General features: G+C 44.2%; 1 protein-coding gene and 1 long non-coding RNA gene across 4 annotated transcripts; one reads left to right on the top strand and one right to left on the bottom strand.

Annotated features, from left to right (window-relative positions):
- Positions 1–1,072: 1,072 nt before the first annotated feature.
- nup93 (nucleoporin 93) lies at positions 1,073–25,593 on the top strand. Of its 3 annotated transcripts, none has more exons than XM_085167062.1 (22): positions 1,073–1,225; positions 2,067–2,246; positions 3,479–3,596; positions 13,648–13,710; positions 15,045–15,173; positions 15,784–15,858; positions 16,721–16,813; positions 16,924–17,063; positions 17,151–17,283; positions 17,740–17,897; positions 18,000–18,165; positions 18,302–18,395; positions 20,532–20,723; positions 20,807–20,933; positions 21,017–21,089; positions 21,525–21,569; positions 22,882–22,998; positions 23,079–23,197; positions 23,270–23,387; positions 23,490–23,573; positions 23,679–23,807; positions 25,256–25,593. In XM_085167062.1, exons 2-22 carry the CDS (start codon positions 2,068–2,070, stop codon positions 25,364–25,366), a joined length of 2,463 nt encoding a protein of 820 aa, XP_085023188.1. In that variant the 5' UTR covers positions 1,073–1,225; position 2,067; the 3' UTR covers positions 25,367–25,593. The 3 variants fall into 3 exon arrangements, with proteins under 3 accessions (XP_085023188.1, XP_085023186.1, XP_085023189.1); XM_085167060.1 differs by having other exon boundaries at positions 1,075–1,225; positions 2,064–2,246; XM_085167063.1 differs by lacking the exons at positions 1,073–1,225; positions 2,067–2,246; positions 3,479–3,596 and adding an exon at positions 3,609–9,128.
- Positions 15,266–15,790, bottom strand: LOC146515947 (uncharacterized). Its single transcript, XR_014875166.1, has 2 exons — positions 15,561–15,790; positions 15,266–15,518 (listed from the first exon to the last, which is right to left on the bottom strand). It is a non-coding gene; the product is annotated as an uncharacterized LOC146515947 (long non-coding RNA).
- Positions 25,594–27,336: the final 1,743 nt, after the last annotated feature.

Below are 27,336 nucleotides of genomic sequence, written 5' to 3'. Positions count from 1 at the left end.
CTGTACTTTTGTATTCAACAGTAATACAAGCCCTGTGCCTCACTTTCTGTCTGCTTTTTGTTGTATAATAGGATCATACACATTGTATTATATAACAAAGTAGCTCAAGGCGACTGTGCGCCACATGACCAGATTTCTCCTGATGAAGCCACAGACTGCAGCTTGGAAGCAGGAACCCATCGGATCTTTGTGATTTAACCTGAAGCCACTGGTTTTGTCTCAAGGCAGCAGCAAAATTGAGATAAATAAAAATCAAACAATGTCAATAGAGTTTAAATGTATGCCTGTTCCCCACAGACAACAGCTGAATCTTGAGACTATCTAAAACGGGGATAACAAATTAATTTTACATGATGGGCCACATGTAGCCTTTAAGTGAGCTGGACCAGTGACACTTTCTGTCACTGTATAAACGTTTAACTGCACATCGAATTCATGAGATATCTTAACTGAGGTTTCAACTGTGTGTCTTGTTTTTTTTATATGATAAAGGACTGCTGCTGCAGCAAATGACTGAAACTTGTCAACATGACTCTATGAGCAAAAGTCTACCTGCCTCTGTGCCCATATAGAGGTAGTTCAACTCCATATGAATAGACTGGTTCTTATATAGCACCTTTCTAACTGAGTACTCATAGCACTTTACACAAATTGCCTCATTCACCCATTCATACACTGTTCATGCACTCTTTTCTATGCTTCTTTTACACAAATGCTTTCTATCACATTCATACAAGCAGCTTGGGGTTAGTATCTTGCCCAAGGATATTTTTCACACAGGCTAAAGCAACCTTCCAAATTAGTAGGTGACCTGCTCTACCTCCTGAGCCACAGTCACCCCAAGTAAGCATTACAGTAACAAAACCTTTGACAAAGAATACTTCTAAAAGCGACTACAACTTTTCATATTGTACACGTTTCTGCCTATATTTAGAAGAGTTATCCTACTACTTAGTGTTATAATAATACCAATACTAATAATAATAATACTAATAATAAATTATGACAGTAGGTGACGATATGCTTCGTTAATATTTGAAACTAGAGAAGAAGAAGAACTTCCGGGAGGGATGCGGGATTGTCCAATCACGATCGACTCCAGAATTGCCGGTCGGGGCAAATAATGTACTTGCGTGCTGAAGAAACGGAGTAACAGAAGATAACTGTAAATACATTCACGCGTGGATATAAACAGGACCGTATTTTCTCCCACCTCACACAACAGGTATGAAGTGTAGTTGCTTCCAGCCGCGTCATCAAAATGAACTTTTTGAGTTAACGCAACACTGAGCATATGTAGGAATAATAGCAGCTTAGCATGCTAGCTAACGTTGCACAGTGTAATTCATTCTGACTTGTAGCTACATGTTAGCATGCTAAAGAAGCTTAGCCAAAAGGACGGCACTACAATAAAATAAAATGAATTCAAACATGTTTTTATCGTGATTCACATCACGCCACATCACAGCAGCCGGAATTGAGTTTCATTTGAAACTGTACATTTTTGTTGCTGTTCCTAAAGCGAGTTCATAGCAACTAAGCTAACACCACAGCGCTCCATGCGCGCGCTCCAGGTGTTGCTGTCAACTGTCCGAAAGCTCACAGCTGTATGTCCTTATATACATGGGTGTTTATGTTATTCACAGTTTGTATGTTATCGACTAGGCCTAGTCCTAAACGTGTTTTGTTGTTGTTGTTGTGGCAGTTCTCAGCTATATTACGTCTGAAACGTTTACGTGCTCACTTTACGTTTACTTCTGAATTTGTGTAAATCTCCATCCACGCAGTTGAGGAATTGCAGTACATTTTAACCCAGTCCCTTCTTCTAAGGATCGAAATGAACAACAAAAATACATACAAAACCTTTAGTCAGTGAGGTACAATGTTGATTAGGTTTCGAAAATAACAGCAACATATTTATGTAAAATTGTCCAGGCCAATTATACCTTTTCCCCCCAAAAGGATGTGAGCACCCTAAAATTATAGCTCCCCAAACCACTGTACACTATTCATCTCACCTCTGATGATGTTACATGTAAATATCTTCATTTGTTTCTCTATAGCAGCATGGATACAGAGGGATTTGGGGAGCTCCTGCAGCAGGCAGAGCAGCTGGCTGCTGAGACCGAAGCAGTGTCTGAACTTCCTCACGTCGAAAGGAACCTTCAGGAGATCCAGCAGGCGGGGGAGAGGCTTCGATCCCGCACCCTGACCCGCACCTCCCAAGATGCTGCAGACGTAAAAGCGTAAGAAATATAAGATAGAACTTTATTATTTTTCCTGAGGGAAATTCTTGTGGTTTCTGTTATTGCACAGTGCTATAAGAGTGGAAACAAAACACTTAGTAGTCACAGAGTAAACCAGCAAACAACAAAATAAAGCTGAACTATAAAATAACAAGATACAACCAAGAACAGTATGAAATATGAACATCAGTATGTGCAGATAGGCAGAAAATGTCCCACTGTTAATCATAATATTACTGCTACTGGCAAAAATGGTAATTGATAACAACAGATAATAAGTTACAAGTGTCACAGGACATGAAACATGGAGCATAGACAAACAGGACAAGTTCAAATAAAAAGGATAGGGTTGGGGGAACTGGGAGTGTGATTAACCACATACTGATCGTGGTCACATCATGTAAGGACGAGGAGTGCAAACAGCAATAGTAATGTTAAATAAGAAGAATGTCATCTATGATAACAATAATAATCATCCTTATGTGTCGTTACTTATATCTCCATCCATCCCACATAAACTCCCACATATAACATACATACATGTGCCAATGCATACACAAGAAACTGGGGGGGGGGACAAATGAATGGTTATCTATGTGTACAAAGTTGAATAAATAAAGTAATTAGGTCCCAATACCAGTAAAGAAAGGGACGGGCTATTAGGGAACTAAATTGGTGGTAAACAGTCACACAAGGCATCAGGTCTAATTTTTAAAGATCAACATGAAAAAAAGAGCCTGGGAAGAGTTCCTTTTATATATAGTGGTAAGAATCCTACTAATAATAATACACGTTTCACAATAACAGACTCCTGTATATCTGATAGGTGTGATTTAGTATAACCTACTGCAATATATTCTCATGTAAATAAAATGTAAAGTATAAAATCATTTTTCCTTTGTTTCCCATTAATCTCTATGATAGACACACTCGTTTCTAAACTATACGTTTGGTTTTAAAGATTTAAAGAAGATATTCCTTAATCAATAAGCTTGAGTGATATTTAAAGGATTTAATCTATTAATTTTCAAACTGCATTGATATTAGATTGAAATTCTCTCTGTGATGTATGTGATGACACCTGATTTGATGTGTAACAGTTCACATCAGTGCTACAGTGTAAAGATGGTTTCTGTAACGGTGGTAAAGCGTTCTGCGACCTCTAGTGGTCACGTGGAGCAACTGCAGTTATTTGTGAGTCAGTTCTTCATCACCTTTCTGTTTCACCTCAGGTCCATCCTCCTTGGTTCCAGAGGTTTAGACATCTTCCACATTTCTCAGAGGCTAGAAAGTCTCAGCGCTGCCACCACGTTTGAGCCCCTGGAGCCAGTCAAAGACACGGACATACAGGTACCATAAACTAGCTGCTAGCTAGCTGCTAATGCAGTGTTTTTAACCTAAATGAACTGGTTCACTACAGGAAGACTCGCTTACTACTGAGAGCACTGAGAGGTACTTTGTGGAGTGAAATAAGAAATAATCCATTGACAGATGGTAGGAAACTAGTACCTAGTCTTTTAATAAGCATGTGCATATTTCACTGCATTTGGAAGTGAGGATTAAATTTGTTTTGTGGCTAAGGTCTGAAAGTAATTAACTGTAGATAATAAGTCTGCATTTTGTTCCCACTGACAAGATAAGCCTGATAAAAACTGAGCAAGTGTGAAGTTTGTTAGTTAAAGGCTGAAAATGTTGAAATTTATAACTGGAGGCTGAACAGAACAAAGATTTAAGAGATAACAGAAATAAGTACACAAAGCCAACGAGTTAATTATTCCAGTGGAAAATTGGGTTTACTGTGTGACCCACAGGCTCTGTTTTTGTGGACAGTCATGGAAAATCTCATTGGTTTCAAGGTCACATTGTGCTGTTTATTCTCTTTAACTTTGAGTTTTAATCATATTTTCTTTCTGCAAATTCATTAGACTGTACTTTACTATATGATGACATGTATCATCAGTCACACTAAACTACATCTGTGGAGTTAAATTAAAAAAGCTTTCACCCATGTAAAAGCAGTGCATGTCACATAATGTATAGATGTGGCTCTGCAGGTTGTGCTGTGACTGTGTGTGTGTACAGCATTTGTGACGGATACATGGTTGGCATGTTGTTGCATGTAGTCAGGCGTGAGGAGGTAGTTGTGTTATGTGTGTGAAACTGTCTTGTAGTTTGGCAGGTTTGAGCGTGAAGACGTCTGATGGATTGCCAGAGGCCATGCTGCTCTAGTAGAAGTTGGTTAGATCTGAAGATTATACGAGTTATGGAGAAACTGTGATAGCAGGGAGGTAGAACAAAGTGAGCTTATCGTGCGCTTCTGTGCTTTGTTTTAGGCTGCAGGCTCAAAGCTGCGTTTGCTCCTGTGGTACATGTGAATCTTGAACTGTTTTGACGGTGTTGGAGACAGAAGGTTTAAATCTAAAACAAAGGTTCTGTTAGAAGTCTGAAAGTGCAATATCAAAGTTTATTCTTTTAATGTTGAGTACCAGATTTTCTGCTCCCTGAGTGCTCTCTCCATCCCTTATTCCCACCCTGCTTAATCCTCCTGTATTTATTTCTCTCCACTGTATCTGTTCTCTCCATCAGGTTTACACATGCATGTGCCACCACTCTATCACCCTCCTTTCTTATCTCTGTGTTTTTTTCCTTCCACTGTTGCAGTCCAGCCTCTTCTCTGTTTCATTGAAATCTTCTTTATTCTTATTGGTCGGCCAGATGTATCCTGGCCAGGGGGGGTTTCACTCACTGACTGGAAAAGCACTCAGCTTCTGGCAGTGTGAGGGTGAACACACACACACACACACACACACACGAGCACTCTGCCTCCCTGCGATTGCTCTTCTGGGTCTAGAAGATGACATTGCATTACGTTTTATTTCAGGAGAAATTTTCCGCTGCTGTTTCAGACACAAACAGCTGCTCAGTTTAAACAGCCACATTACAGGAATTGGTCAGATAAATGGAAAGTCAGCTGACATAGTAGTGTCGTATTGGCATTTACCTAATGGGCCCTGCGTTGAGCATATTCAGTATAAATAATTATGATCAAAAATGGAAAATTAATGGAGCGCACTGTACAGTTTTTCATATGATACTGATGCTGCTGCGGGTATCTGCTGATGCCAAGTAGTTATCTGATACCAGTGTTAAACTAATAAGCTGGAGCTCTGCTGCTGAGGCTTTGTGAGGTAAACCCAGAACAGCAGAGAATTGAAAAGATCGGCTCCGTAGATCAGCTTGAGTCAGGATTGGACTCCAGATGTCAGATTGTTGGATGCATAGACTGCACACAGTAGTCTTTCATATATATGTGTAATCTATAAGCACAATATAGGATGATTTCCGGACAGCCAGGCTAACTGCATAATGGAGCTTAAACAAAGTCTTCACCATTTTCATTAAGCCTGTTTAGTGGCGCCGTGAGCCAAAAATAGTTGTTTACTTTGGTCTTAAATCGTAACGTTGTGATGCTCTGCTCTGCCGCCCCCAAACTAAAGGTAAATCTTTAGCAGCATCAAAAAGATTTATGTTTTAACCTTTTTAGTTGCTTTACAGCAGTTTAAGCGAATCTAGCCAGACCAAGGTGAGGAGTCATTCAGAAAGCTGTCTGCTCCCCCATGGGAAATCCTCTTTTAATGAAGATCATAACGTCACATACACACAGTTTGAATTTAATTGCAAATTGTGACTAATTGTGAACCTAATTTAACTGGGCGTGTTTGGCTCCACGACAGTGTGCCAAAAAATGAAGCAGAATTTAAGCCAGAATAAGAAAACAACAAAGAAATGTAGTTTAAATTTGAACCATTGAAAAGAGAAACTGAGCTCAGCTTTTTTCACTCCGTTTAACTGATGGCAGGCTCAGCCACTTTATATCATCAAGTATACACAAAGGAGCAGAGCGGTTATTTGATCATGATGACGATGATAATGAAGAAGGCATCACCAATAAGCTGTTTGAGGCACTTTGTTGAACAGCTGAAAGCAAACAGAGTATTCTTAACACACAGACGCTACATTTGACCTGCGATTTACACTCAGATGCACGGATGTAGTCGCTCAAATCTTAGTTACTTTTGAAAGAAAGGTGGAAATAATGCCTACTGAAAAGAAATAAATGGTTTATTCTATAATTACACAGCTGGTGCAGTAACAGGAGTATTCTTATTAAATATTTAATAAAACTCTGAAAGACTGCAGTAGTTTATATTTGCAGTACTTAAAACACGTTTTCTCGTCACTGTTACAGCGACAAAAACACTTTCTTTAGGGCCGCGTTCGCTCTTCAGTCATCATCGTTGGAGACTCAAGCCTTTTGTGTGTAAATGCTAAAATATGCGTTTGTCATCGCCACTTTCAGGACCTCTGTCACGTTCTCGCACAATCTCACATTTCAGCACCACCTGTGTTTGTGCGTGATGGAGTTACACAAATGGAAGCATCCCCAAAATCAGTGCACATTTTTCTTTTTTAATTAGCTTTGATTAATATTAATTAGGAGTGAAGTTTAGCTTTTTAGTTTTGTTGCTTCCTTTCCTGTCACGATACACTTCATATTAGACTTTTTTCTCTGTCACAGTCTCACAGCCGACTATTTGCAGAAGTTATTGTTCGTACAGATGCATTCCTATAACCACACAAAGGATGTAGCCTGTCTATATTTATCTAACACCCCAGATATTATCGCTGCACATGGACAGAGTCTCTGTTTTTACAATCACATATTGTTGTTTTATCTGCAGTCTGTCAAGGATTTTATCCATCAGCCAACTTTTCATCATCTTTAACTTTCAATTTAAATCTACGCTTTACATTTTCCCCGTTACCGTTGCTGACTCATGCATGTGCACCCATGGCAACCCTGAAATCAAACAATGTATCCAAATGTAACCAAGGACCTCTAACGTGTGCATCCTCGCTCCTCAACCGACCTCAGTGCGTCAGATTGTGTTTCATTAGGTTTAAGGGGTGTGAGGCAGTCGAGGCTGTAGTTCTCCAGGATAGACGGGACACAAAGGAAATGGAAAATGTGCTGTGTTTTTATGAGTGTGTGTGTAAATGTGTGTGTTTGCGCACGAGTGAGCTGGTACATGCCTCTGCGGCTCACACACGCGTGCATGTAGAGGGCAGTGCTGTGTGATATATGCTGAAGCGCTCCTGTAGGTTTTAGCTCGTCTTAGATTTTGGGCTTCGTGGACGTCGGAGCTGCTAGCAGGGATTAGCATGTTTTTAGGTTGCACATACTATGGACAACTTCATATTTAGTAAGATTATGTGGTTGGTTAGATGAGGCTTAGTTTGTTCCAAACGTGAATATATTTACATCTCATGTTTAGGGTCTTTATCAGAGTGCAGTCTGCTTACAAAGGATTAACAGGAAAGGATTCAAAAAGCAGAGAAAGAGAAGAGATCACATGATAAGAGCAGAAAAATGAAACTGTACAAGTGAAAGGCAGAGAGCAGAGCGGGTAGAAAAATGGCGACCGGCTTCAATATTTTTCCGTCTCCCTGTCCTTGTCTCACTTTTCACTGTTCCATCTTTCTCTGCCAACGCTCTCTTTCTCCTTTTTTGTACATCACACTCGTTCTGTGTGTTTCTCTGCTTTCATTTTTTCCCTTTCTCTCTTAAATTGCATATTTTCACATTTTTCTGCTTCTCCCATTTACATCCTTTCTCTTCCTCTCCTGTTCTTCTGCCCTCCCCAGCCCTTAAACACACACATATCCCTCAGCAGTGATGGCATGCGTTCAGCGGACGCAGTTGGCTAAGCCCAGAGCATCTGCTGAGATACACGAACGCTCCTGACATAGCTTCACAGGATGTGTGCGTCTCTCGTGCACGAGCTTCGTGTGCTGAGATTGCATGCCTGTGCGTCAGGCGCTATCGATCGCTGCTGTATACGGTGTCTGAACCGTGTATTTATGAATGAATGTGTAGCATAGATTTGTCTGCACGTGGTTGCGTGCATCCCTGTCTGCTTGCCTGCACACATGAATCCAGTCGTGTGTGTGAGAGAGAGAGAGGCTATGTGCACAAAACTTCAGGAAGTGCATGGATTAACATGCCTGGAGCTGTTTGTGTGTGCACGTGTGCACTATAATAGACAGACTGCATATAGGAATACCCCCCACGCACCCACCAACCCGTCCCCTTTCTCCCCATGTGCCTCCCAAACCCTTCATTAACTAAACATGACCCTTAAGAGCATGATTAGCCTCATTTCGAGACAGGATGTCGGAAGCCATCAACCGAGGGGGAAAAATCCATTACTATAATTGCATTGAGCTGAAGGAGGGAGGAGAGAAGGAGGGAAGAAAAGAAGGATGCATAGATGGATAAAAAAAGAAGAAAATGAGTGGGACTGAGGGAGGGCCGTCAGAGATGCTAGGACGAAGTGAGAGATGGAGAGAGAGACCGAGGATGGAGAATGGCTGTTTGGGGGGGTGGGGGTGTCAGCTGATGGCAGGAACTGATATTCTATATGAATCCATAGTTCTTTCTCGCGGGTTCCCCCCGTGTCTGAGCGCTCAGTTGGTACAGCCCTCCGACAATAAAACAACCTCCAGCGAGTCTTGATGTGGCACTTTCACTCGATTCTCCGGCTCACGCACCAGAGTCACTGGCCTGCTTTGAACGGGGAAAAGGCTGCGAGCGGACCGCCATGCCGGCTCGACGGGGCACAGGGAACACGCCCCAGCATGGCGGCCGCCGCTGCTGCCCTGGCACGGTGACACGGTGGGATGGAGAGGCGAAGGGGCGATGGGCTGTCAGAGCCGGCGTACCTAGGCTCAGACAAAGAACTGAAAACCAGTTTTTTACTTTTCCTTGTCTCGTCCTGTCCTCTCGTCTGTCTGCCAGACAGGCAGGAAGGCTCCTCATGAGTGAGTATTGCACATACATACATGGATACACACATATACTCAGTCACTGATGGGTCTGGGCTTTGTGCGTCTTACTTTTTGTCATGTCTTCTCTGCTGTGCACAGTGTGCGGACATACATGATGATGGAGGTGATAGAGTCATTTGTGAATGTGAGGCACTCTGATCATTTATACTTACATGTTATATTTATGTTCTTTATTTCTATTTCACCACACAGGAAGTGGAAGAGTGAAAGGGTGGGGTTTCTCTCTCACACACACACACACACACACACTCACACACACACTCTCAGGCAGTGGTCGGTTCGTTCTGTCATGCTAAATGTTTTTGCTTTGCTTCATAATGACTTCCACAGTGAGGCTTTTCCCCGTCAGCTCGTTGAACGCGCCCTTCTGTAACCTCTAGATTCCTGAAAATCACACGTTTCTGCGTCGACTCGGTATCTTAATATTGTTCGTATAGTGTTATAAGCATGACGCTGGCTCAAAAGAGTGAAAATATAAAATAAGATTACCTTTATGCATAGATGGCGTGACTGTCATTAGCAGTGGAGACGGGGGCCTGTGTGCCAGCACAGATTTAGCATGCGTACAAGTTTGAAGAGAAACATTTTTAAATATCACATTTATACTGTCTGCTAACATTTAGTCATGTTTCATTTTGGCGTATAGAAAATAATATTTTTAGAGTCAAATGTGCACCGATCTTTCACATCATCTCCATACTGTCGATGAATTTGGAGACAAAGAATGGAACTTGGATCATTTGTATTTATATTTGAAGGCCGACTTGTCCTCGCCTTTACCTTCCTTCCCACCCCCATCAGTATTTCCTGATTTATCAACCATGATTAAATCATTTTCGGTGGCAGTGCTCCTCTTCCTGTAGAAGCTTCTGGGCTGTCTGGCCAGCAGGCTGTGGGTGTTCACAGCAGGTTGCAGATCTCTGAGGATACACAATACAGGGGTGGGGCAAAAGAAACGTGCATCTTTGATACCCCGGTGCTCAGTGCATCATCGAGCGTGATAAGCACATTTATTAAAATGTGTTTTTTCATCTTTCTTACTTCTAAATGTTTCAGCGTTGCTTTTTTAAATGCGTTTCTCTATTTCATGGTTATTTTTACCATTTGGGAACAAATACGAGGAGGAATCAAACATTGGCAGCGATTAGTCAGCGCGAAATGCCGGTGTCTGGGTCTGAACAACGTGCCAGGTCTTCGGACTGTGCAGCGCTGATCAAAATTATAAAGAGGTTATATGCGACAGCGATGCTGCGCCTGCCTGCGACGAAGCTTCAAACATTTTAAGAAGCAGTTACGTGAAACTGGCCACCTCCTGTGGTGAGGAGGGAAACAGTTTCCAGTTACCAGCAGTGCTTTTTATCTGATATCTAACTGCTGTATATTTGATTTAGTGATTTATCAAGCAAAGCCACAAAGACAGAAATCATTTGCATGTCAGATAAATGGGATTGTTGGCCTCAGCTTTTGGCTAACTCATCGATTTACACTTGGCACAAAAAGTAATGTATAGGCAAGTGGTTGGCACACAGTGACAAATGTTTGCCACCTGTTGAAGGAAAAATGACGAGGCAGTTCCCCCTCGGTGCCCAATGTACCGCCGTAGTTTTAGATGCTTTAAGCCCCGCCCCCTGCCTGTTTCTGTAAGGATCGTCAGTCTCATCGCCTTTTCTCCAATTTACAAAAACACTTGGATCATCGCAATCAGCCTCTGATCTGTGAACCTTTTCTGTTCTCTTCGTTTTTCCAGTGCAGCTCTCCTGTGAGTGTTGACCTGAGCTCGTCTTTGGTTTGAGTGGTTAAATTTAGACCTATTGTCAGCCTCTCCCGGGAAAGTGAGACGGGGAAGAAACGAGGGAGGGACAGAGCAGGAAAAGGGAAGCTAAGGGTAGCAGGGATGAGCTGCTGCGATAAACGGGCGACGTTGGAGTAGCTTCTTTTCTTTCTTAATTACCAGAGTAATGGTGTTACATATAAGTTCACCAAGTTTACCTTTAACTTGGCTGTCAGCCGTGCAAACACCAGTTTTTCTTCTTTAATTTGCAGTGGATAATCTGTCATAGATGATTAGATTTTCACACAGTAATACGACGAAGTAAATGATGTCTTTCTCTGTTACTTTACACTGACCTGAACGAATGCTGTGGCTTAAACTCAGTGACACGGTACTGACCCGTTTTAGAGGAGACGCGATCCATTACGGTTTAACACGACAACGTCTCTAAAATTCAACTGTAGCACAAAACCAGATGAGCCACGTAAACTCAAACACCTGCAGCGACTGCAGCAGGAAACGTTTGTCCTATTTTCTGACCGACCTCTGCAGAGACTTTTTTTGGATCTTGACATCATCTTTTGTGACGGGAACTCTTCTTCTGCAGCTTTGAAGATGTCACAATATAAGTAGTTTCAGCTGTTTCCAAGATGGAAAATATGCTCGTTATAAAGATGTTGTTTGACAGACTGTAGAGCGCCTGAAGCGAAATAAAACCCAAACGATATCAATACTGCTCCACATGTGCTGTCAGATGTTTAATGTTTAAAGCCCAGAAATAATTAACATGGAGAAATACAAATACTGATAATCAGTCACTGACATGTCTGTGATGGCAGGTTGTGCTAGTCAAATTTAACGTTCTGCACATTTTCATCATGCATTAGCTAAGCTGTAACCTCCTCTTGTTTAGACCCAAAGAGCCAACAGTTGAAATACGCTGTCATAAATCTACGGAGCTAAATAGTGAAAATGAATATTTCAATGTTTTCAAATTTCTTGCTTTATGAGTGCATCTACATGGATTTATAGTTTCTGTTGGTGCGTGTAGGTGTTTGCCTGTGCTACATGAAGAGGGTTTTACAACCCACGCAGACAGGCCGCAAATCACACACAGGTTCAACTCTGATTGGTTGAAACGTGAGGTCGTACATAAACGGGAGAAGTGTGAAAAAGCGTAAAGAAAATATTTTCAAGCATCAGCATGAAAAGAGCAGCGAACATTTCTCTGCTTTCTGTGTTATAACTTCATGTCTGCGCGGGTTGCGCTGCCCCCTGGTGACGGTAAACGGCAGCACGTAGACGTCAGTCTGCTAAAGTGTCGGTGGGCTCATCGCAGAACCAACGCCACACCGTGAAAAAGCCAAGAGATAAAGCTCTGTGTTCGTGAAGGCTGCAGTATGCTGTACAACTACACGATTATATAGGGCTCATTTTTTCTTTATAATAAACCTACTGAACATTTTGTGTCTGTTTTCTTTCATTTTTTTATTCTCACTGGTAAAAAGGCTCACCCACAGAGCGGTCAGAAAAAATCAGCACGTAAAATCCAATAATCATGTTTTTAATGTCTTTCTTTGACTGATCCAGTTACGATCGGTAACCTGTGGTAACCTGTGGTAACCTGTGGTAAGCCTGCTGTACCTTCATTGTGAGTTACTTGATGGTGTTTGTTATTGACAGTTCTTCAGAAAGGTGTTCATGCAAATTGCCTGTTTAGCGTCAGGCAGAGGTGATGAGCTTGTAAAAGGAAGAGGTAGAAATTGGACTGAGCCAAGCTTTTGGACGTAGACGCACACGAGAGGACGGGAGCGAATTCAGCTTCTTAAGAGCTGAATAAACCGTTCTTGGCTTTGGAAACTAGCTGTGTCTCTGATCAACTGCTGGCTTCAGATAATTCAGCAGTAAATGATTATTCTGTTATCTGACAAAGGGAACAACCTTCCTCAGTCTAAGAAGCTATTATGGCCGAGCTGCACGACTTGCAGTTATATAAACCTAAAAAAGCAGAAGAACTCAAGGTTAGCGGCAGTACTTACCTGCACGTGATAGAAGTGCACCTTTGCATGATGCACAGTGAAGCTTTCTGACAAATAAATAGATCATTTAAATAAATGCACTGACCTTTGCTTCAGTGTGTTTCCTATTAGTCAGTGACACAAGCGGGACAGCTGCAGTTTGAATAATCGGGGTTTATTTTTAGAATTTGCAGTTTTTTCTTGGTTTTCGTGGTAAAATCGCTTCGGGAGTCGGCCACCCTCTGCATGAACTTGTATTTCTTTGGGTTGTTTCATGTTTTTTGAAAACAATAACTCAGTTATAGGCAGTAAAATAAACGATGGGCAGAGACGAAGCACAAACAGCAGTGCAACTTTAAATAAGTAACATCCAGCCCTCTTGATAATCTGAAGCTTGTGCATGAAATCGTCACCATCCTCACTGAAAGGGCCCCAACCAGGAGGTGTGTGTGCAGCCATCTCGAGTTTGCACCAAAATGGAGGCCGTGGCCACCGAAAAGCACGGGCACGGCCTCCTCTGCGTCTGTTAACATGGCCGTCATCCTAATCCCAACATGGAAGGAAAGAAAACCGAAAACGGGAACGGTCTCCTGAATAGTAAATGATGCACCTGCTATCTCCGTTATCTCCGTTTCGCTTCATATCCTGCTTTCTGTGTTCATCACCGTGACTCTTCTCCCCACATCTGTCTGTGTGTCCGCAGGGCTTCCTGAAGAACGAGAGGGACAACGCCCTCCTGTCCGCCATCGAGGAGTCTCGCCGCAGGGTCGGTATCCGTCCAGAGTTTTTAGTCCTGCAGTGTAGAAACTAGTTCACAGGCGCTCTCAGAGTAACGCAGGCCTGCAGGGCGCACGTCCGAGTGCCATTATACTTTTTATTCTTTAGATGATTAAAAAAGAAGATGATAATTAGTCGCAGCAGTCACAGACACCGCGTGTGTTTGTTTGTCGTATACTGAGGTTTACAAAAGCATTCGTTTCACTGTCTCGTAGCATCACAATACGAACACTTAAAAACGACATTTTTAGTCATTTCTGCTCGCTGTGATCTGAAAGTCCTTCTGGTGTGAACCTTTGGGGAATGGTTCTGAAATGGCTTCCCTGATGTGCAGAGCTAATAGGCCCCGTGTTTAATTAGCTGCCGTTCCCATTATCTGTCTGCGCTCCCCGAGAGAGGAAAGGGACTTATGTGCAAGGGTGGGGAAAACAAATGCACTGAAGATTAAAAAGAAAGCGGGTGTTAGATGTTCCTGCAGATTTTTATCTCGTAGCTTTAGTTTTGACATCAACATGAAAAGCAGGCGTGTTACAGTAACCACTGCAGCTGTGCTGCTGCATGCTTTGTGTTTCTAAAACAGAAAATTGTGCAGGAAAAAGCCTGATAACAGAATTAATACATTTATAACATGAAACTTTTTAAACTGTTAAACTCCTGTGATGTGCTGCTGACAGGAACGTTTATACTCACGATTTAAATACAATTTTAATATCTTTTTAGACTTAATGCAGTTTTTAAATTGTTTAAAGCTTTGACCAAGTTAACCCAGTAAACGGTGGCTTTAGTCTAGATTTGCATCTCCCTAAGCTGGAGATTCAATTATCTCGAGTTCCCATTATCTCACTTTGAAGTCTCTGTGGAGGGTTAAAATAGACGCCGCCGAGTCCTGGTGGACGAGTCTTCACAGGGGTCTGCTGTTAAACCCAGTTTAGTGCCGGAGCGACGTTCATCTTACCGTGTGGATGTGGATTAACGTACTTGTGCTACAAGGACAAATAATTTTGCTCGTTTCTAGTGCAGACCCCTCCACTCATCCTGCCTGCAAATGCATCATTTTAGCTCCTTTAACTTGAAGGTCATCTTGACTTTAAGCCGACTTATTTGTGATTTGCTGCCACTCACAAACAGGAAGGTTTGAGTACCTGGTGCTGGGCAGAGACCATGTTAAGGACAATCCCAGCTTGATCCCAGTGAGCTGTGTTTTTCCCACAAAAGCACTGAGATCTCAAACCAGCAGCACCAAAACGATATTAAAGGTTAAACTGTCTCAGTCTGCATGCTCGAATATGACTGGAGGCTTGCTTCCCATCGCCGTTTGTTCAGACGTTCCTGCTGGCTGAAGAGTACCATCGGGAGTCGATGCTGGTTCAGTGGGAGCAGGTGAAGCAGAGAGTGCTGCACACGCTGCTGGGAGCAGGAGAAGATGCTCTGGACTTCAGTCAAGACGTGGAGGTACGGGACAGAGCCGTATAAGTGCTCACGGTGGCACCTGCACCTTGTAAATGATGTGTCATTTTAATGCATTAATGAATCTGTTATTTGTAGTTATGAACAATAAATTCAGAGGTTGTTCTTCCAGTGTGTCTCAGGTAACGTGCAGGTGTGTCAACAGCATGGTGGATTTATTCATCGTGACCTCGTTCGAGTGTGTAGGAAACATTTCTGTAGAGATCAGAACTGTCAAGTGCTGCATCGTTCCCGCTTCATTAGGTCTTACAAATAGCATCGTTTTTGTAACACGTTTAAACTTCTTGGACTGAATATGTCTGCTTCAAAGAGCCACACACTCCCACCTGTCTACCTGCTCGACTGAAACAAGGTAGCGTTTTCATCTCCGACTCAGAAACACTATTTTTATCATCACCCTGAAACAAAAACAAGACTTTGATCTTATTGTGTGGGATTGTGTCCCAGCGTGTCGAGCAGACGGGCAGTAATCACGGGACGTCCTGTCTCAGACTCTCAAAGTAACGAGCAGGAAAAGTTAGTTAAACGTTTCAGCAGCACACGGCTGATCTGCTACTTCTGTCTTTGCTTACCACCTGACCTGCGGTCATTACAGCCCAGCTTTGTGAGTGAGGTGACCGCTCCAGGAAGAAGTGCACTGGACAGCGTGGAGGTGGCCTACGGACGCCAGGTCAGTCCCCGATAGTCTAATTATTTTGGTGTGAAGATTTCAGGTAAATGCACACAGCACATCAACATTCCTGTTTTATGCAAATTACCTTTCAGTGCATTCATATTGTGGCGTTTTGCACAGCAGGTTATTGTCACTGAAGCATTTTTCTATCAGGTTAACGATGCAAAATCTGAATACAGATGTTACTATAAGGGAAATACATTTTAGTGGCACTTTGGGGTTATTAAAATGTGTTGTGCTAATGCCTAATAATGCCTGTTATTAATTGCTTTTTCTTATATAATAAATATGTAGCTGCATAGAAGGAGAATAAACGTGTGTGTTGATTACATGCTGGGATCTAATGAAGGGGAAAAGGAGGACAGACCTTGGTAGTATTAATAATAATAATAATAATAATAATAATAATAATCATCTCTAGCTGTGTTCTGTTAAAGACATAAAGCTGTCTGCCGATCGTTTGGTTGAAACGGGGTTACAGCGAAGCCTGGAAGCTGCAGCTCAAACATGGATCAATTGTTCTGCAGAGGGGGCGCGTGTCCCCGCCCCGGCGCTCCACCCAGCATCATCCAGGATGACCTTCTGTCGCTTCCACTCGCTGCACCACACATTATCACTTCGACCATGTGTCGGCACATTGCGTGCGGCGTCGTTTGTCTGATTTTCGTGATCCTCTTTGACGACCTCGTCAACATTTTGATGCTTTTCGTGCTGTTTTTTATCGTGAACCATTTCACTCGATGGTCGTGACAAAAAGTTCATTTTTAACTGGAGGCTAAGTTTATATGAAAGTTTTGACATTTCCTTATAAAACGAGCATTTAACAGTTTGTGGACCTGCCTCCGTTTTGTTCTGTCAGATCTACATTTTCAATGAGAAGATCGTGAACGGTCACATTCAGCCTAATCTGGGAGATTTATGTGCTTCGGTAGCAGAAAGCCTGGACGATAAGGTAGGAACGCTGATCTCTCACTGATGTATCAGCCTGAAGTTAATTGTTACTGACAGATGTAACAGATTACTCGGTATAAACGCACCTTTTTCTCTCTCTCTTTCCTCCAGAACGTGTCAGAGTTGTGGCTGATGGTGAAGCAGATGACAGACGTGTTGTTGGTTCCAGCCAAAGACACTCTGAAGAGTCGCACTAGTGTTGAAATGCAAATGGCCTTTGTGCGCCAGGCACTTGCTTTCCTTGAGAACAGGTAGCCTTGTTTCTGTGGATGCATGCACCGGATCTACAGTTTGCTGAAGCTAGAATGAACCATAAATATGAATTCTGTCTTTCCCAGTTATAAAAACTACACCATGGTGACTGTCTTTGGGAACCTCCATCAGGCCCAACTAGGAGGGGTGCCTGGAACGTACCAACTAGTGCGCAGCTTCCTCAACATCAAGCTGCCAGGGCCTCTGCCTGGCATGCAGGTACCACACGTGTCTGCACTGTTTAAATGTTGGGCTGATAAAGAGCCTGCAACACGCAGCTTTATTTAACTCCTACAGGCCTCATCAGTTGTTACCTGAATCACCTTTACCAGACTCATGTGCTTTTCCTCACTGTTGCAGTAATACTGTCTGTGCAGGGTGACCCAGACTTGGTGCACGAGCACCTAATCAGAATCATCTGATGATCAGAGTTTATCTTTTCTTTGGCATTCATGCAGTTGGTCGTGCACACCTGTGCTCTAAAAGCCGGCGACTGATCGGTGCAAACGGTTTCATTTCCCACCGTTGCTTCACTGATTCTTGAGTCTGTGTGGCTGACAGGTCACGTCTGCCTGTGAGGATCTCGATGCAGCGAAGCTCCGACCGTCTGAAGAATTAAGCAGTGGCTACAAAATAAATAAATAATACGACCACTCTGTCCAATTTGCACAACAGGACGGTGAGATAGAAGGCCACCCGGTGTGGGCTGTGATCTACTACTGCCTGCGCTGTGGCGACCTGCACGCAGCCATGCAGGTGGTGAACAGAATGCAACATCAGCTGGGAGATTTCAAGACCTGGTTTCAGGAGTACATGAACAGTCCTGACAGACGGTGAGCTCCTCTCAGCTTATTCTCGTCCTCTGCACACAGAGAAGTCCTGAAGGTCGAACCAGTCTTATCACGCTTCCTGTTTTATCTGGTTTTCCTCTTCAGACTTTCCCCGACTTCAGAGAACAAGCTTCGCTTGCACTACCGCAGAGTGCTGAGAAACTGTGCCGACCCATACAAGAGAGCTGTCTACTGCATGATTGGGAAATGTGACATCAACGACAACCACGGAGAGATCGCAGACAAGACTGAGGACTACCTCTGGCTTAAGGTACCGTTCCCTTGGTTTGCTGTTTTTGGGTTAAAGGCACGATTTAACCCGGTTGGTTAGAGATCATCGCCCCAGTTTGATGTCTCGGCGCTGCGCTGCTCCTTCGCGTAATGTGCGTCGCGTTTTGTCCCCACAGCTGAACCAGGTGTGTTTCGATGATGACGGCAGCAGCTCTCCTCAGGACAGACTCACCCTGCCACAGCTACAGAAACAGCTGCTGGAAGACTACGGTAGGGCACTGAAATTCTCCTTCAGCTCTCAAAATAACTACAAATATATGAACTTTAGTTTCCTGAGAATTGCGGCGCATCACACTGCCTCTCCACCTTCCTGTTTTTCCATTATCTCTTCCCCCGTAGCACAGAGGAACAAGCTCAGGCTTGCACGGCCGAGCTGTTTGCACCTCCCAGGATGCAGATTTTATTTGGGTTACTGTTTGCTCTTTGCCTCTCGTGCTGTTGTGAGACTGCATCCATGTTTGTGCGGACACGTGGAACGCAGGGCGACGGCATGCATACGGACGATCTGTCCCTCGTAAGGAGCGAGTCGTCTGAGAAACAAAATGTTACATTTGAGTCCGTTAAAACCTTTTTAACTACATCAAAACGAGTTTCCTTCAGTGCTGGTCTTAAAAACAGACATATTAGCGATGGTGTGAGCACCTGCACAGAGTCGAGGTGCACAACCTGTAACGTGTGCGTGCTGGTGACCAATCACAGCACGGCAGAAAAACTGTTTTACGTGGAGCGCGTCAGGATTCGCTTCATCAGCTGATTATTGTTGTCAGCATCTCAATTTGTTCTTATATGATGTCAGATTCTTATTTTTAAAACATCGTGTAGATATTAAACACTAAATATGTGAAGTTTTCATCAGTAACTGTTAAAGAGAAGCGATTCGTTTCCCTGTGTAACTAATCGCTCGATGAATATTTCAACTATTTTCCTGGACATGAATATTCTTACTACCCTCCCCATAAGCCTCAGCAGCTGTTGCCATGGACGACGAGCCAAGTGTGACTCAGAGCTTTGTCATAGTCGGCAGGAACAAAAGTTCACGAGTGTTTGTGAATTGATTTCTTTTCTGTAACCTGGAAATGTGGAAATAGCAGCAGTCGTTCATCTTTGTGCTGATGATGATGAGACTTTCCTGCTACCTGCATCAAGTTAACCAACACCCACCTCATCTCCACAGGTTTCATCAAACACCGTCAGCAAAGCTCCTCCGCTTAAAGCAGGGAGATGAAAATGGGTCAAACGCCGTTAAGAGCGCCCGAAACAAACTGGGCCGAGTTTATGTCTCAGCATGATTAATATTACAGCAAGAGACTCGGGGCACATTTTGGGGCATTGGTGGTGTTGAGCACGGAGCTGCGGGTCAGCAGACACGCTTCGATTCTTCATCCAGAATCCATTTAAAGTAAAACACCCGCATGTCCGGGACACAAGTGCAAGGGCGCGAGGAGGCCTTCCCTCCCACAGACGGACAAAAGCACAGCTTCCTCCCGTGGGTGTTGCCTTCTCCAGGCTGATCCTGCTCTGTTCAGATAAGACTCGGAGCTCTCTCTCTGTCCATCTCCCATTTTCCCTCTCCCGCCCTCGCTGCTCGGTGGGAAGCACAGCCCGGAGCCTCGTTCTGTTTTCTCTCTCTCTGGCACAGCGTTCCTCGTCGTCCTCCATCTTGCCTCACAGCAGGACACGAAGCCCAAAACCCATCTTCATTTCTCTCACACGCTCGTCGGCTTCCCTGCATCCCCGCCGTCGTCCCTCCTTCCTCCCACTGATTCTTGTCCTCTTTCACATTCTTTGCTGTGCATTTCTTCTTCTCTCTCTTCTTGTTTGCAGCGCCCTCCCCCTCTCACACCCACACTCCTATCTCTCCCCCTTTGTCCTTTTTATTCCCTTCATCTCCCCCCTCTCCTCCCCTCTCTCTCCCGTTTTGAACTAAAACGCTGCGAGTCTGCGATAAGGCTGTAAAATGGCTGACATGGTCCACCCTGCTCTCCTCCTCAAACTTTCAGCCAACAAGAGGATTAGGATTTATAATTAAAAAGTAAACTTGATGACTAAGTACCTGCACTCAAAAAAAGGTCTTTAAATTTCTCCTCCCATGTTTAAAAACCGACGTGGCCACGTGCACGGCTCTGTGAAGCAACGGCGTTAAACAAAAGTCTCCCAGCACAGTTTCTCTGTGAGGCGGTGAAACGGTGAAACACCCACACAGGTGACGTCCGTCCGTCTCCGCAGAGTGATTGGAAACGCTCGTTTACTTTGTTCATGTGGAGGATGAACCGTTTCCTCCTGAACTTGTTTGCAGGTTTTGGTCACAGACGCTTGATTTTCCCACCGTCCATCTTTTCTCTGCAGGAGAGTCCCATTTTTCTGCGAGCCAGCAGCCCTTCCTGTATTTCCAGGTGTTGTTCCTGACGGCTCAGTTTGAGGCGGCGGTGGCTTTCTTGTTTCGAGTCGAGCGACTCAGGAGTCACGCCGTGCACGTGGCGTTGGTCCTGTATGAGCTACGGCTGCTGCTGAAGTCCACCGGTCAAAGCGCTCAGCTACGTGAGTATCACCTTTATTTTGTAGGGTAATGCACACGCATATTCTATTTCCTGTCAGTCTCACTGATCACATCCTCCCCGCAGTGAGCCAGGAGCCCGGGGACCCTCCCATGGTGCGTCGGCTCAATTTTATCCGCCTGCTGATGCTCTACACTCGCAAGTTTGAGTCCACGGATCCACGAGAAGCGCTGCAGTATTTCTACTTCCTGCGGTAAACACATTTCTCGCCCTGCACGTCACACACGATATATTGTATAGCTCCAAGTTTAGATTCATATTTCTTCTTTTTTGCAGCAATGAGAAAGACAACCAGGGCGAGAACATGTTCATGCGCTGTGTCAGCGAACTCGTTATTGAGAGTCGAGAGGTGGGCGGCTCGTTTTACTGTGATCAGACGTTAGCACAGTTAGCACAGTTAGCACAGTTAGCACAGAATGACTGTAAGCTTTGCACTGGTGACAGATGAGCTGATGTTTAACATCTTAGAAGATCAGAGCTGCTTCACGGTGCTTCTCGTGGGGCAGATAAGACCTGCATGATTCCCACTGTTGTCCTCGTTAAATAGGAACAGAGCTCATCTGTTTAAAAATACTTAAAGAATATGAAAAATAGGTTTATGTTAAAGCAACGTTTGACAAATGTTTGTAATAAAAAAGGACAAATGTGAGGAGCATGGAGAGAATTTTAGATTCAGAACAATGTTGCTCAGATCTCTCTCCTGGAAAACAAGTTTACATATAAACTTTGACGATGTTGGATTCATGTATTTATTGTCATGTGGTGATTTTTACTCCTCTTTTAGTTCGACATGCTTTTGGGGAGATTGGAGAAGGACGGCAGTAGGAAGGTAGGACGATGGACACGTCTCCGATGTCTCGGCTCATTTTCATCTCGGCGATGGTTATTTCTATAACCTGACTGTGCCTCCCTCACCTACTGTCTACCCGTCTTCCTCGTCTTGCTTTGAATTTGTCTTCCCTGTCCCTGGGGGGGGGGTCCTTTGGCACGTGTCCCACATGTCTCAACACGCCCCGTTCAGCGTCACTCGGTTCTGCTGTCACGGGTCGTCCCACTCACGACTAGGGATGGGTATCGTTTAGGTTTTATCTGATACCAGTACCAAACCGGTACTTTTGAAACGGTGCCGGTGCTTAAACGGTGCTCAAACCGGTGCTTAAAGAATGGAGAACACAAAATTGGTCCAAAAACCTCTCATGTTCAGCTGTTTTCCACTTCTTCTTTGGTCATTTTAGCCTTTTTGGCCAGGGTGAAGGGAGTATCTGCCATCAAACAAGAAGACAGCTGCATGTAGCTATGATGATGTTTGCTAGTTCACCTTACATGCATTAATGTAATAACGTGGTTAGCCTACTCAACGTAAATTACACACGAACAACATTAAGCTACTCACGCAGAGAAGAACGGCTGCTGCTGCATCATCATCCTCATCATTTCTGCTACACTGGCAGGGCTAGGGGCCAGGACTCTCCTCTTCGGGTTTTTGGGGGATGTTGCTAACTCCGGGTCGATAACAGGCACCACACCTGCAGTAGATGTGCTCGGTGTGAGGTCTCGCAGCAAGCTATCAAATACGGCGCATTTCTCGGCTTTTAAAAAAACGCTATGCGTCGCCAGGTGTTTCATCAGATTTGAGGTGTTACCTCCTTTGACAGTATCACAGTATCAGCTTAAAGCACTTGTTGCAGCTGCTGAGTTTGCATCTTTTGCTGTGAAGTACAGCCAGACTTTGACCGCTTCGCCTTGGACATCTTTAATCTGTAGCTCTGCTCTAAAAGAACGTACGTACCTGGACCCGCCTACTATCCTCGGAAACGTAAAATGAGAAAATAAAGCACTGAAATGTGCGCTGCTTTTTGGTCTGGTTACTACCGTTTATGTCAGCGGATACCGGTACCCATCCCTACTCACGACTGACGATGTTAAATGCGTCACGGCGCATCATTAGACGTGCAGCTTCATGCTGTCCGATCGAGGGCCGTTCTGTATTAACGGCTTACTTAAAAATATGCGCCGACTTATTTTGATGGACAGTCAGGCTTTAAGGACGGGTTTTATTTTGTTTTAGTGACACAACAGAATGCACATTGTTACTGTCTGAACCGCTCTCAGCCTCACGCCGGTCTCATCCTCTCCTGCAGCCCGGAGTCATCGATAAGTTTGCTGGGGACACCAGAGCTATCATCAGTAAAGTGGCTCTGGAGGCCGAGAACAAAGGTCTGTTTGAGGAGGCGGTCAAACTGTACGAGCTGGCCAAGGTGAGCAGACCGTGCACTGCGCAGCATCTCTGCAGAGCTGTCGCTTTGCGATTCTTCACTTTACGTGTGTCTCTGCGTAGAACTCAGACAAGGTGCTGGAGCTGATGAATCGGCTCCTGAGTCCCGTCATCGCCCAGGTCAGCGCGCCTCAGTCCAACAAGGAGAGGCTAAAAAACACCGCCGTGGCCATCGCCGAGAGGTGAGGACGCGGACACGCCGTGCGCTGGTCAAAACACACGCACCTCTGTAAGCTTTTATTTTCCCTCTGCAGGTATCGCTCTCAGGGCGTAGCAGGAGATAAGTCGGTCGATAGTACCTTCTACCTGCTCTTAGACCTGATGACGTTCTTCGACGAGTACCACGCGGGGCACGTCGACAGAGCTTATGACGTGAGTGCAACTCTGAAAATGAACGCAGAGGTTAAACGAACAAGCAGACGTGAAGCGAGACGTACGCGGCCTCGTCACATTAACGCTGCCTCTCTCTGTCAGGTGATGGAGCGCTTAAAGCTTCTTCCGCTCAGTCAGGACAGCGTGGAGGAGAGAGTGGCGGCGTTCAGGAACTTCAGCGATGAGGTGTCGACTCGGTTCTGGACACCAAACACAAAACCGATACTCAGTCTTTATATGGACTCCACTTCTCTGCTTTCTCTTTATCTAAATGTCGTTTTGTTCCTGCAGGTGCGTCACAACCTGTCTGAGGTGCTGTTGGCCACCATGAACATCCTCTACACGCAGTACAAACGCCTGAAGGGGGCGCCAGCCGGCACACCGGGGCGGCCACAGAGGACCATGGAGGACAGAGACACGGTGAGGAAATGAGCACAGCACTAAAGACGTGTGTTTATAGGTAGATCTGAACCTAACGCAGTCTGTTTTATACAAAGATCCATTTACTTTAAATATTTGAGCTAATACGAGTACATAGGGCTGGGCGATATGGCCTAAAATTCATATCGCAATATAATTTCAAGCATGTGCGGTAACGATATATATCACGATATATTATTTTCTTCTGTATAACATATTTTCCACACTATAAGGACTTAAAATCCTTTAATTTTCTCAAAAATCGAGAGTGTGCCTTATGTATGAATTCTGGTTGTGCTTACTGACCTCGAACAGATTTTGGCTGCAGAAATCTGTTAAAAAATGTTTTAGTACAACTTTGGTAAGCCGCGCTGCTTGATGGATTGTCAGAGCATTACGGCTGCCGTAGTGAGTAATCTGGGTCCAAAACTCCGCCTTCTTCAGGTCCCAAAGTCAAACGAACACAGAGTAAAAAACGGCCTAAATTCTTTCATCTGTAATAAAATCATCAGCGTTGCTGCTTTACCAGGTGTAACAATTAAGTTTAACATCCAGGCATCCATGAAAATAGAAGTTATTAAATTTAACGGAGTTAGAAGTTAGCAGGAAGTTAGCTCGCTAGCTTCCACCTAAACATGATAGCATGTTCTGACTGAGAGACTTCTGAAAAATTCAAACGTACAGCTCTGCTACCACTTCCGACATAAATGAAGACAGAAAACTAAACAGCAGTGAGTTTGCAGGGTTACTGAAGTTGGACTAGCTGGTATATAATGTTGTGCTACGTGATTGCTAGCTACACAGCTATGTTAGCATAATATTAGCACAGTGAAGCTGGAGGATGAACGCTAACTTTTTTCCACTCGATAAAAGTCATTAATGAATCAATGTTCCGGAAGTGGAGGAAGCGCAGTTTTTGGCTTTCCCCATATTTCAAAAGTGCTTCATCTCTTTGCTGTGACTGTCGGCATATTTGGCAGATGATAATGGTTGTAGCCGCTGCGATGCTTTCGACCAAAACAGGCGCAGCTTGATGACATCATCAACACGCGCTATCGCGATAGAGCGGTACAGTCAAAATCTCTATCGTTGGCCAAATTTATATCGTTTCTATCGTATATCGTTTCTATCGCCCACCCCTACGAGTACATTTAGTGGTAAACTGAATATATTCACTTGCATGTGACATTTTTGGCAGAATTTCTCGTTCGTCCCTTGTCAGTATGTCTCCGTCGCTCCTCTGGATTCTACCGTTTCACTTCTACTTACATCAGACACAGAAAGCCTGGTGACCCAGAAGCTTGCTGACTACAGCTGGTGTCTACAGAAGGATTTTAGGTTGTGTCGAGCCGGCTCGTGCAACGAGAGCCTGTCTATGCCCAGCTCGCTTGTTGTTAAATAAATATTCTGTCTCACTGATGTTAACACGCCATCTCTTCTCTGAACAGCAACTACGCGGTCAGGCCAGAGCCTTGATCACCTTCGCTGGCATGATTCCCTATAACATGGCCGGGGACACCAACGCGCGACTGGTGCAGATGGAGTTACTGATGAACTGAGACGCACACACACACACGATGAGCAGAAACCTCGGGGCTTTTGAAGACCGGCTCATTCACACGCTCACCTGTCATCTTGTTTTGTAAAAGCCGCGGCGTTCATCGCCACGTTAAGCCATACGTTGGTTTTTTTGCTCATCTGAAATCCTGTCGGTCTGTTTTTGTTATTTCCATTGTTTTGTTTCATATTTGTATCTGTGATGATTTAGAATAAAAAGTTTGCTTTTCGTTCGTCTTTTTTATTTTGAAACATTTTATGTTTCGTTACATTTTCTTCCTTTTTTCCCTCATTTTGCTTCATTTTATTTCAGTGCTACTGTCAAAGTTGTGAAAATATTATGATATACGTGTTTAATATGGGAGCCATTACATGCAGGCTTGAGCACATTAGTCATCACGCACCTATATTAACTTGCACAAAGGAAATACTGGAGAATACATCCTGAGAGTGAACTCGTCTGAAAAAGAAGGTGCATACACTTTTGTTTTTTACCCAACAGACTCGAAATGCTCCACGTCCCCTCTGAGGGAATAAATCAGGTGAAATCTAATTGAATCGTCTCCCTGGGAAACAAAACAAGACCGTTTCTCTCAGCCTCGCGCAGTCCCGAGTGTCGCAGGCCATAGCCGTGCCGTTTCCACAGGCTGTGGAGCGTCCTGTCCCCTGGCAGATGGTTGGTTGGCTTAATCTCAGCTATCGGACTTGGGGGGGATATTTCTGTCTCTATCAGAGGGGAAATCAGTGGAACAAAAAGAGACATTTTACCGCATGCTGCAGAACGAGTGCGTCCTCGTGATGCTCGTTCCTTGTGCGCATTTTCAAAGGAGGTAGTCTTAAATATTTTATTAGTAAAGAAACCAAAATCAAATCTTTAACTAAAAATGTGGACGTTGTTTAACTTTGATACGTTTGTATACAAAGTTCCTTCAAATCTTTTGTTAGGGCTAATGTCACCACGATTTTGTGGTATGCGCACCGTAATCGTCCGGCCATGCTCCGGCCAGCATCTTAACCACTCCTGCCTTTATAATCTAGCTGAACCCAGACCGAGCCCCTCCTGGAGCGCCCTGTCGAACATTCAGCAGCACAACCAGACATCGCTTGAGGTTTGCTAGAAAAACTGGCCCTCCGTCTCCTCTGTTTGTGGCCCACACTCTGTGTCCTTCAGTCTGGCCTGAGAGAACACAGATGGAGGCTCATTCTGTCTCTGCTGCTCCACATAACTGCAGACAATCGGAATCATTTGTGGTCACAAACACAGCTGAACGGTAAAGGAGGTCCACGCTGTTGTGCTCGAGCGTCTTTTTGTCTCACCTTTGCATTTGTTGTTTTATCGCCTCCTTATGTTTTTCCTGCTTACGTCGTCAGCGCCGCGTTAGACTGTCAATTCAAGTTTTTATTGGGCGGTGCAGTCTCTCAGGAAAATGCTCGTGCGTGTTTTTTAAGAGCTCCATCACCAGAAGATCTGCCTCTCAGGTGTGTGTGCCGCAGCTGGTGTTGTGAATCAGGCCGATGACACACACCTCTTATAACCCGGCTATTTCACAACACCAGGGTGGCCCTGCACCGCTGCCGACGAGACGAGGACCCGCTTCAGCCGGACGGAGCAGAGCTGGGACAGCTCAGTCTTCAGTACAACGATCATTTGTGTACTTTAAAAAGGGAAAATAATGATCGTGTTTTTGTCAGTTAAATCTGCCGAGATCATTCTTTCTTTCTTTTTCAGTTATTTTAGTCAAATTCACTCTGATATCAGGTGCTTGATGAAATCTTACATAAACTCACCGCGTTAAGCTGTAAAGCATAAGATTCCCTCTTTGGTCCATTAATAAATTCCTGTATGTTTCTGTTCTCTTTGACTGAGATTACAGCCAAAGCAACACCGTGGATTGTATTACCTAGAACAGCTAGAGGGGAAATCAAAGCACAGAAAGCATCATTTCAAATGTAGCAGAATGTGACTCTTTGT

Source organism: Neolamprologus multifasciatus, chromosome 7, assembly GCF_963576455.1.
Source record: "Neolamprologus multifasciatus chromosome 7, fNeoMul1.2, whole genome shotgun sequence".
NCBI classification, from domain to species: domain Eukaryota; kingdom Metazoa; phylum Chordata; class Actinopteri; order Cichliformes; family Cichlidae; genus Neolamprologus; species Neolamprologus multifasciatus.
This window is presented reverse-complemented; position numbering and strand designations above follow the sequence as displayed.